Source organism: Colossoma macropomum, unplaced genomic scaffold, assembly GCF_904425465.1.
Source record: "Colossoma macropomum unplaced genomic scaffold, Colossoma_macropomum, whole genome shotgun sequence".
Taxonomy (NCBI): domain Eukaryota; kingdom Metazoa; phylum Chordata; class Actinopteri; order Characiformes; family Serrasalmidae; genus Colossoma; species Colossoma macropomum.
The window spans coordinates 21,826,678-21,838,247 of record NW_023494797.1 but is presented as its reverse complement, the minus strand read 5'-3'; the positions used below and the strand labels follow the sequence as shown (position 1 = coordinate 21,838,247).

Genomic DNA, 11,570 nt, shown 5'->3' with positions numbered 1-11,570 from the left:
CAGGTGGTTGTTAGGAGGCACATTTTCTTTGTAGCTTTTAATCAGTTTTTGAACTCCAGCTTTGGAAATTCCTGTTTTTTCCTTTGACTTTCTCCTTCATTATGCAAGTATATTATCTAATATCTAAGCTCACAAACATTTGCTACTTTAGATGCACATGAGAAACAAATATGTGAGGCAGCTGAGGTGAGTTTGAGTCATAAAGAGAAAAATGAACATTCATTCTGATGTCAAATATAAAACTTCACAGAACGAATGTTATTACAAAAGAAACAACCTTTATTTTAACTGGTGTTGGGAACATACTGTTTTTTTCTTTCTTTATAAATGAATGTTTTAAGGTGATCACCATCTTTATTAAAAATAAACATTATTGAAGGTGACAAACAACAACTATGGAAACATGTGCCTTATTTGATCAAAATATATAAGGTCGTATTTGTGTACACCGTAAAAAAAACCTGCTGTAGAGCCAAATAATGGAAAAGACATACACACTCTCTCAATAAAACACAGATGAGTTTCACTGACCATCAGATCAGAAATGCTCAACAGTTCATGCAAAAAAAGCAACAAATAAACATAAATAAATAAAAAAAAACAATGTGTACATTGTTGTTTTGATTGAACCAATAAAATTAAAATCAACTTCATTCTTAAATGTTCACACTGACAAGAATCCATAGGACAATACAAAATCAATAAAAAATCTAAAATTAAAAATTAAGGGAAATTAATTTTCACTGAAAAATAAATAAAGAGGGCCATGCACTCAGCAGGGCGAACACGAGGATCTGGAAACGGAACGCAGCGTTTGATGGGTTGTGTGTGTTTAGGACACAAAGTGATCTCTAATTCACATAGAATCTTTTTATATTATTTTTATCATGCTTTTCTTAAACAGTCCGTTTAGCATCAGCTCCAGACGAGTCTCCATCGGTTCAGGTCTGAGACGTTTTCCATTCACTGATATTTAATTTTTTTTTCAGCGTCATGTTCCCAAATTCTTCGTTGCATCCCATCTGTGTCAGTGATGTGCCATAATGGTAGATATATTTATTTATTTATATATTTTCCCTTTGCTGTTTGGTAAATAAAGTGAAAATGTCATATTGTTTGGTTGAAGTCTTTCAGTGGGCAAACAGGAAGGGGAGGAACTTATGCAGGATCAGCAGGGTGATGTAGAGGAGTGGCTCAGTGGTTGCCATGGCTCCAGAACCTAAACAACAAAAACACAGAGGATCAAGCTTAGTTTAAAGTAGACAAAAAAACAAAACTGCATTTTCACATATAAATTATATATCACTGTATATATATATATATATATGACTGCTTTCATACTCTCACTGAATAACCACGCCCACTCACCCAGCCTTCATACTCTCACTGAATAACCACGCCCACTCACCCAGCCTTCATACTCTCACTGAATAACCACGCCCACTCACCCAGCCTTCATACTCTCACTGAATAACCACGCCCACTCACCCAGCCTTCACACTCTCACTGAATAACCACGCCCACTCACCCAGCCTTCACACTCTCACTGAATAACCACGCCCACTCACCCAGCCTTTATATTCTCACTGAATAACCACGCCCACTCACCCAGCCTTCATACTCTCACTGAATAACCACGCCCACTCACCCAGCCTTCATACTCTCACTGAATAACCACGCCCACTCACCCAGCCTTCATACTCTCACTGAATAACCACGCCCACTCACCCAGCCTTCATACTTCAACCTAATAACCACACCCACTCACCCAGCCTTCATACTTCGACTTAATAACCACGCCCACTCACCCAGCCTTCATACTTTCACTGAAATTCCCATTACTAGGCTTAAAGAAATTTGCATTATCTTGGGTAAAGCCTGCAGGTGAAAAACATTTACTTTCAAAGTGAATTACAAGATTTCTGTATTACAAAATATGCCTTAACATGGGCATTTAAATATTAAATGAACGTGTTTAACAATTGGTAAATTCATTTGAACCTTATATTAAGCAGTCTACAAACTGATCGAGAAAAATTTAAATAATATGGTGAATTTAAGAGTTAAATTCTTTAGAAACAGATCAGAGAAATCTGTTCTGTTTATCTGTGAATCTTTATTCCAGCAGGTTCTGCTTGTGCTCTCATTTTAAAGCCTCCAGCTGGCCACAGTGGTCAGCACCACCACATACAAAATGGTGGCAGGTTCCCATGGAGACGCTGAAGCCAGGCTTAACAGTGAGTGTGTGTACACATACACACACACACACACACACACACACACACACACACACATACATACATATACAAACAAACTAACAAAACTAGCTGGTTTGTGGTTCTATTTAGAGGTTAGATGTGTTCACACTCATTACACACGGAAACAGTCCAATGGTCATAAGTTTCTGTGTGTATGCGTGTGTGTGTGTATAAACACACTCAAAAACAAAACTCAATTTTTCTGCTAAAAATTTTATTTTTGAGACATTTTCAACTTGTGGTCCATTGGTCGAGATTAGATAGGTTTTCGTGATCTTATCACAATACATTTTACTATGATATCATATGATATTGTTATGATCAAATTATCTGAGGTTTTCTGGTGGAAACTGGTTGTGCTTTTGAGACACAGACACTTTCATTTTTGATATTCAATTCATTGCATGTATTTTTCTTCAAATTCACAGAAACAATATCTGTTGACTTATAAATACTGACTTATAAATGTGATGATATGTACTGAAAAATATGTACTCATATGCATAAGCCAAGATATGATTAAAAATGAAACTGATAGGAATAAAAGTATTGAGGCACTACATTAAAAAAAAAAACATGTTTGCATGTAAACTGCACCTGGTGTCATTGTAAAAGAAGTTGCCATTGACTGGGAAGACCATTCACAGTACAACTGGTTTTTGTGAATGCAGACCATTCCTTGGTAAATGAGATAATGAGAGGAGGGGAACTCTGAGGAATTCTGGGCTGGAGTTCAGTATGGCCTCTGTGGGTCACAGGAAGACTGACCCCCCTATATATTAAAGATCAAGCGCAGGTGTGGACAAGGTGAAGGAGAAGGGGGAGGAGGTGGGGGTGAAATTTCAGCAGGCTAAAGTGGCCCAAATCTGATCTTTTTCTTCATAAATGACACAGATGTGTGTCTGTGTGTCAGTATGAACAGCAAAAACACACTGAATTTGAAATTTTCAATTCCGATTTGGGACACTTTCACATGTGATACTGAAATCCTCTACATATCCAATATGCGGCAATATGAACAGCCAGATCGGAATTCAAGTTATGTCAATCCAACGTTGATGAGATCTCAAACACATTTGTGCTGAGGTTTCTGTACAAATAAAATCAGAAGACACATATCCAAAAATGAAAAGAAATGGCCGAACACGACTGTAGGAGGACGAGGACGAGGCTGCAGCACCAAAGAAAAGTTTAAAGTCTGAAAGCAAAGTCTGTAGAAACCACAGACACAAACTGAAGACGTGGCTGTGGCTGAATTACGTGCCCTTTTTTCAGTGAGCTCGAGCACATTCTGGGTGATGAGTCCAGCTGTCAGCCATCAGAATGTCTTGATAGCTTTGGTGATGCTGGTGGAGATGAAACCCGAAGCCTCCACTGCACATTAACATGAGTGTTAACTTTAGGCTACCGGCTGTTACTGCAGACTCCATTGTTTTTGCATTGCTCTTTTGCACATGCAGGTCAGTTTCAGAGTGTGATCTGTTCACACTAATGTCACATATCAGTCACCTTTAAAAGATATTAAGAACAGCCTAAAAAAACAGAAAATCAGATTTGGGCCACTTTTACCTTCTTACCATCTCCAATTTGCTCACGAGCATTTAGACAAATCAGAACTCTTTTGGAATGTTCTCTGGTCAGATAAAACAAAATCAGAACTCTTTAGAAATAATTCAGCTCGTCATGTTTGGAGAAAGAAGCATCAGATCCTGAGAACTTCCACAATGAAGTATGAAGGTGGGAGCATCATGATCTGGAGCTGCTTCTCTGTAAACTGTACTGGAGCATCACAGGCCATCAGAGGTAACACAAACAGAGTGATGCTTCAGGAATATAGAGGAGAATTTAATCTCAACAGCCAAGAAACTCAATCTGTTAAGAAGACGGACACTTTAACAGATCAGTAAGAAACGCCAGAGCTTTAGATGTCAGAAACAACACTGTATAGTTAATGCGGAACCAATAGTTATGAAAGCATAAACTAACGTCTCAGCACCTCATAGAGTTACCATTAAAGCCAAAAATGAAATCTGCAGCATTATTTTGAGAAGACTTTGGACTCAACAGCAACACTTTAGTTTTGAACAAGAGGAAGTTCCTGCTGATCCAGGCTTTTATATCTTTAATATAATCTTCTATTATGTTTAACTGTGTCTGAATCTGTCTGAGTCAACACGTAAAACCGAATATCAGCAGCTTAAAGGGGAAAAGCAACATTGTGTTGGAGTAGAAGCTGTAAATAAAAACTGTGAGGGCCCCAAAACAGAGCCCTGTGGGACACTATATTACATTCCCCATTTATACGGGACAAACTGGTGGCGGCTGTCAAGAAAGATCCACACCAGGCAAGAGCTTGACTGTTTAAACCAACTGCATTTTCTTTGATAAAACTGGGTACATTTTCTAACTAAAAATCTCTTCCTTCACACCTCAAAGCAATCAGCAAACTCAGGTCAGAAACAAATGGACACTCACAGTAAGAGTTTGTTTAGCTGGACACTAAAGCTGTGTTCAAATGTTAGTGGATATTTCATTGTTTTTACTGAAGCTACGGCGTAAAATTCTGCCACCACAAGTGATCATTCTGCAGACCGCAGCAGTGAGCCGAACGCTCAACGCACTTTCAATCGACTGCAGAGGTGGAATAAACCGGATGTTGATTTTTTGGGAGTCATAGTTGTCAAATGTCAAACTTTTGAATTTCAGACGAGCCCAGTATTACGCGAGTGTCCTCCTCCCTTTCTCAACCTTAAACAAACACTCTGCACTGTGAAAGCTCTCCTCAGATAAGCACCCATTTTCACTGGTAACATGGTCACCATGGTCACCATGCCTCACTGTGAGTGACTTCATGCCACCAGTGGCTGCGTAGCACTATGAGGGGCGGAGTGACAGTTTTTTCAACACAAACACGTGACCATGCTACATCACTGTCCAAAGTGGGGGCAACTGAAGGATCTAAAATAGAAGAACTTTTCAAGCTTATCTATTCTGAACAGTAGACGATGACATAACATGCTGGACTGCATTATCCGTAATAGTCATTGGATGGATTGCAATCAGGTTTGAGGGGGTTATTTTAAAAATGTACTCCTGTATATTTATTGAAAATCTGTCCACTGATGATTTGCATTCTTCATATGGTTTCATACTGGTGCGTTGTGCCTGGTGATCTTAATTTGTACACGCTCCCTCAGCTTTCAGCAGTTTCAGCAAATCAATATGTGCCACAAGTTTAAAAGGCATTAATTTCACCCAGAAACTAAGTGTTTTACTTACAAATTATTATAATCTACACACCTTCACAATTTTTGCAGAATTAAAATAAGAAATAACAAGGAAATTAAACCAACTTTGTTACTCACAATGCTGGGGAGGCAGTCATGGCCTGGAGGTTAGGAAACCAGCCCTGTGACTGGAAGGTCACTGATTCGATCCCCTGAGCCAACAAGGCACCTAACCCCCAACTGCTCCCAAGTGTGTGTGCCTTCACTAGTGTGTATGTGGTGTTTCACTGCACGGATAGGTTAAATGTGGAGGTGAAATTTCCCCTTTGTGGGACCAATGAGGGTCACTTAATCTTAATTCACTTTCTTTTCCTATTTCAGAACTGTTAGTTAATGTTAATGCGCTTCAGCTTTAAAATCTGGCAAGTAAATATTTGCAAAAGTTTGATCTATAGTTACTCAAATGAGTGTCATAAAGGCAGGGGGGCAGGGGGGCAATCACATAGTGCAGCAAGAGAACTCCCTAAAATCCCCTAAAATAAACATACCTCACCAGTTCCTTTGTACCAGCACTACACAGACAGCTCTAACATCTGTTTATCTCCCTCTTTTTCATAATGCATCTCATCCTTCTCAACCTGCAACACAATATATTCAGTATTTACCATTTTAAAACTGTAAATAATCTAATTAAGGTTTACATGTAGGTTAATGTTAGATGGTAGTGGTTGAAGTTGCACTCACAGTGTTCTTTTTTACAATAGTGAGTAAACAAACAAATCACATTGCAAATTTTGTATTCAAATTTTTCGGCAGGGGGCTCGTAAGATCCTAGCTACGCAAAACTGTCAAACTGTAGAACTTTATGAAGCAACAAATAAGAATATAAAAGTTACTTTCAGGTAGGTTTGCTGCTGTAGAATGTGGCGATATTAAAATCGAGGACAAATGCGCTTCCCAAAATTACAGAATCTTCAGATCTACATGATTCATGTGACTCTTTCATCAGTCAGAATTTGAGTTTGCATGTATGTGGTTTGAGCTCTGAACCCATCATCTTTGTTGATTGGTATCATCTTTGTGGAGCAGGAGTCACGCCTGTGGTGAACGCATGCTTTACTTAAAGTACTGTAGGTGAGTGTGTGAAGTATTTATTGGGCTTATGTGAATCATTCTGGTTGATGTCAGGTGATGCAGTCTGACAGTTGAAATGCTCTAAGATCGCAGTTAGACGTTGTGGTATGTAGTGCGCTTGGAAATGGTATCTAAGTTGGGCTACCCACTTTTTCACAGTCCTACACAAAAAATGACTTCTGTCCATTCCAGTGACCGAGACCCACAGACAAGCAAGGTGTGAAAGTGCCCCGAATGCTCCTAATTTTTTCCTGTATTATTTAGTAACTCAACTGTCATTTCTTACTCAGTGGATTCATTACAGCTTTTACATCATTAGTGGATGAACTGTCAGGAAATGTCAATTAAAGATTTACACTTCCTCAACCCTTTCATTAAAATCTGTTGTTTTAAAACATAGCAATCACTACAACTGACAGAACAGTAGGGAAAAAAAATAAATAACAGTTCACGATTCAGATTCAGTTTAAATTCAGTTTAAATCAACAATGTAACTTTAATCTTCCATCATCTACTTGAGAATAACACTTGTTTAAAGAACTATTTCAAAAATGTGGCATTATGAATGATTAATATCTAAAATGCATACAAACAAATATATGCAGTAAACATGAAAATCAATACATCAAATGATTTATTAACATTTTCTCAGTGGACAGGACTAAAACTATCTTTAAATGTAATAAAAAACCTGCGTATTAGTTCAAATTAAGCAGTAGAAATCTCAATATCTGGTTTAAATTTGGACCAAATTCACAACATCCAGTTCAGCTCCTGCAATACATGCTCATTCATAGGACACACAACACACACAATTACACACAACACACACAATTACAATTCACCAATTCAGATTAACTCCACACTTAATACTACTCACAGCTACTTTAATGCACTTGTGGAAAGTGAAGGTAGTTAACTGAGTAAGGAATCTCTCTGTCTGCCCTTCATTCTTGTCCACTGTTTAAAATCATTATAAAATCCTCCAAATACACATTTGACTGCACACAGAAATTATAGTGTGTATTAATGTGACAAGGTTTCTGTCAAAGCAGTGAGACACTCAGGGGTTTCATCTGCTCTGCGTCGTAACCGTGGTAACGCAGAGAGTCTTGCGGCTTTTAACTCTAATATCATAAGTCACAGATGAACCCGGCAAGTCCAGATAGAACAGATCCAGAACGTTTGGTCGGTTCAGTCGTGATATTTTACTCGTATGAGTTTTGTTTACATCTTTTGGTTTGTTGCTTAGAGAACCAGAAATAAAATGCAACAATAGATAATTTTCTGCTTTGATCTGGACCATCAGAACCCAACTACAAATATATACACAGCTTTAAGCACATTAGCATAAAACAATAGTAGCCATATATTTTGTCCATCTTCAATTTATTTAGCTCTCCCTCCCTCTCTCTCTCTCTCTCTCTCTCTCTCTCTCTCGCTCACTCGCTCACTCACACACACACACACTCACACACACACACACACACACACACTCACACACACACACACACACACACACACACACACACACACACACTAAGTTAAAAAAGCACTTTAAAGGCCTGATTTGCGATGATCCAATAATTTTGTTGCCGTATCTGGAAGTGACCTCTTTACACGCTGCTGATGTTAATGATGAGCAGAAACACTTACACTGTATCCCAGAATAACAACGTCAAATACATTTTAAATGAAGGTATTTTTGCAAATAGCCAACAAAAATAAACATTAAAAACAAATTGAGCCATGTGGCTGGATTAAACATTTCCTTTTACGAATATCATTTTTTTTCAAATAGCCTAAAATAATAACTGCTAATGAAAACACACAGTTGAAATGGTTACTTTGATTTTCTTTGATTTTCCATCCTTAATGGCTTCAAAAGATATTCGGTATCACAGCTCACCCAATCAGAGCGCTTTATTAATGCAGAAACAAATCAGTATTGATTATGTCATCTTAGTAAAGATCTTGCTTAAGCCGTTATTTTGGATCAGTGTTTAAACTTGTCCCGAACAAAATCTACATGTAAACAGTTTTTCAATAATTTCCTTCAGTAAAATGTTTTATATGAATTAAAAAAGGCATTTAGATTTGATGCAAAAAATCATGGAAATATATTTCATTTACTTAAAATCTTAAGTGTTATTTTAGTGAATATTTGGCTGAACATCGTGTCCGAGATTATGTCATGTCTGCTAACAGAAACCCTGATATGATTATATTTCATTGATGTCATAAGAGAACTCCAAAATGTAAACTTAATAGAAGGAAATCTTTGATGAACATTAAGAAAAAATATTATGTGGGTCATTCAACTGTCCATAGGAGTCACTGGTGTTACTGATCCTCATTGGTGTTACACATAAGAAAGGGAACACCAGAGACATTTTAATGAACAATGCACTTTAAAAAATAACTACCACAGATCATCAAACCACATGTTGTCAATCATGGAATATCCACTAAAATATGGAATTTAATCCATTTGTATTCTATTTTTTCACAGTTACCTCAGAATAAAGTCGGTCACACCAGTGACTTCAGCTAAAAGCTTCATATGAAATCATTTAGATTTAGTTGTGTAAATTGTGTAGATAATAAGGAGGACGAGGAGACTGTATTTATAACTGCACTCACACATTTTACTGCCACATAGAAACCAACCACACTATTCAACATCAGCCATCTTTGCAGTTCCATTCTGAATGTATTTAATGCTGAAGAGCTGCGCTGACCAGTACCTCGGCCACTCCGTTCAGTTCTGTGGTCGTTAATTCTTACTAACTCTTATTAACGTACTCTTTCCAATTACTGTTGTGATAATTGCTAACAGAACTGCGCAGCTTTCCTGCTGAAGATCTGCTGCACTTCACAGTTAAGTTAAGCGGACGGCTGACCAATTAAAGGAAAAACAACACCAAGTGTCCGAGTAATGTGTTGGGCCACCACAAACCACCGGAACGGCCTCGATGCTCTTTGTCATTGACTCTACAGCTCTGTGGAACTGTTCCAGAGGAATGGAACACCGTTCTTCCTAAAGATTTTCCTTCAGTCACTGTTTTGTGGGGATGTGAACTAACACATTGTTCCAAAATCTCACACAGGATTTCAAGTTGCAGCAGATAAAGTGCACTACATGACACATGGTCATTTGTTGACTGGTCAGAAATATAGTTGGGACAGAAGTGCTCTGGTGCTCTCACCTTAGAGCCAAAAAACTAACACTTTCAACAAGTTTATAACCGTAATCCAGATCTATCCCATTTATTTTTGTTATAAATGTATTATTCTACTTTGTATTACAACAGAGACGCTTAACAAGCCCAGTTAAAGTTAATTTATATAGTGCTTTTTACAGCAGGCACTGTACAGAGAAATATGGGTCTGAGCTCCCATGAGCGTCACCAATGGTGACAGTGGCAAGAAAATCTCCCTAAGAGTAAGGCCCAATCTCATTTCACCCCTCGCCCCTACCACTGAGCCCTCAGCCCTCTGTTTTGCGCATTCACGTCTAGGGGTAGGGTGTCCCGATTCTTGTTGAGATAGAGGGGTAGGGCGAAGTGTTGGGGCTACATGGCCCTCCAAACGGAGTGTTATGAGAAAAAAAGAAAAAAACGGCAAGATGGCTGATGGCTAAAAAATTATGATAACCATTTTATTATCTTAGTTTAATGTCATTTCAATGTATTATGTTCCTTTTCTTCATTACAAGCATAAAAAATCACTAAAAGCATTCTAATGTCTCGGTAGCTAGCTAACTTTCCCATTCCACCTTAAATAGTCCAGCAGTTCTGACGCCTGACGTGCCAAAATGTAACTGCTGCACCATTTAAGGTGGAACGGGAAAATTCGAACAAGAAGCTGGTGAAAATCTGACTTCAGCTTCATATCACTGAAGAATTAGGGATGGGTGATAATAAATAATTGCCCCCCTCTTTGAAGTCATATGATGCCCTAAATGTAACTAAAGCCCAGCAGTGAGGAGCTGAACTTTACCCTCCTCTGCTGTCACTGCAGACTGGCAGGGTCTCCTACAGAGCAGCGCTGGTAGCTGTTAATGAAGTGATGCTCTTTTTATTTGAGGGTCCCATTTCAGAGGGAAGATTTCAACCACTACCCCTTGTAACTCCAAGGGGTTAGGGTGACACTCGAAAACAAGGGGTAGGGGAAAAAGAAGAAATGGGATTGGGCCTAAGAGGAAGAAACACTGTGAGGAACCAAGACTCAAAAGGGGAACCCCCATCCTCGTCTGGTCCACACCGGATAGCAAACAATAACACGAGCAAAATGAACAGAGAATAAGATTTTACGCTTATACAGTATTCAATATAGAAAAAAAAGAAAGAAGGCCGCCTGTCGTTGGACAGAAGAGTTTAGATAAATCAGTGATGACTGATGACCGTTAGAGCCGATCAGAGTAACACTGAGAAACAGATCAGTGAGAGTCAGTGTTACAGTGAAAACCAGTAACTGCTGTTAGAGAATCACAGAGAAACATGAACGTCAGTGACTGTTAGAGCCGGTAATGATGACCTCTTAGTGATCCCGGTTAGTTTGTTTAGTGGGCTCTCGGGTAGTGTGGAGTGTTGTGGTGTAGAGTGGAGTGTTCACACCTCACTAACTGAACTGAAGAAAACGTTTGATAAGTTCACACTAAATGAGCAAAGTGTGAAAGCGCTTTGAATAATCTTCTAATTGCAGATTTTTACAGGTTTTCCTGTTTAAGGACAAAGACAGATAAGCAGACACAGGGACTGTGTGTGTGTGTGTGTGTGTGTGTGTGTGTGTGTGTGTGGTGAGGTAAAAGAAGAGAGGAGGACAAAACCGAGAGGAAACTGTGAGAGGAGAGAGAATAAGCGCTGCGTTTGGAAATTGGATTTATTGATTGCTGTAGGTGAACAGAAGGCCGGCGTTCATATTGACAGTCGCCTTTTCAGCCACTTAA

The 11,570-nt window shown here is 38.7% G+C and overlaps 1 protein-coding gene across 1 annotated transcript in view; it reads right to left on the bottom strand.

The window, feature by feature from the left end:
• Positions 1-591: 591 nt before the first annotated feature.
• Positions 592-11,570, bottom strand: part of vstm2b (V-set and transmembrane domain containing 2B) — a 20,678-nt gene continuing 9,699 nt past the window's right edge. The window contains exon 5 of the mRNA XM_036584513.1: positions 592-1,219. Within this exon, the coding sequence (XP_036440406.1) occupies positions 1,131-1,219 (89 nt within the window). The 3' untranslated portion in view covers positions 592-1,130. The remainder of the gene's footprint in view (positions 1,220-11,570) is intronic.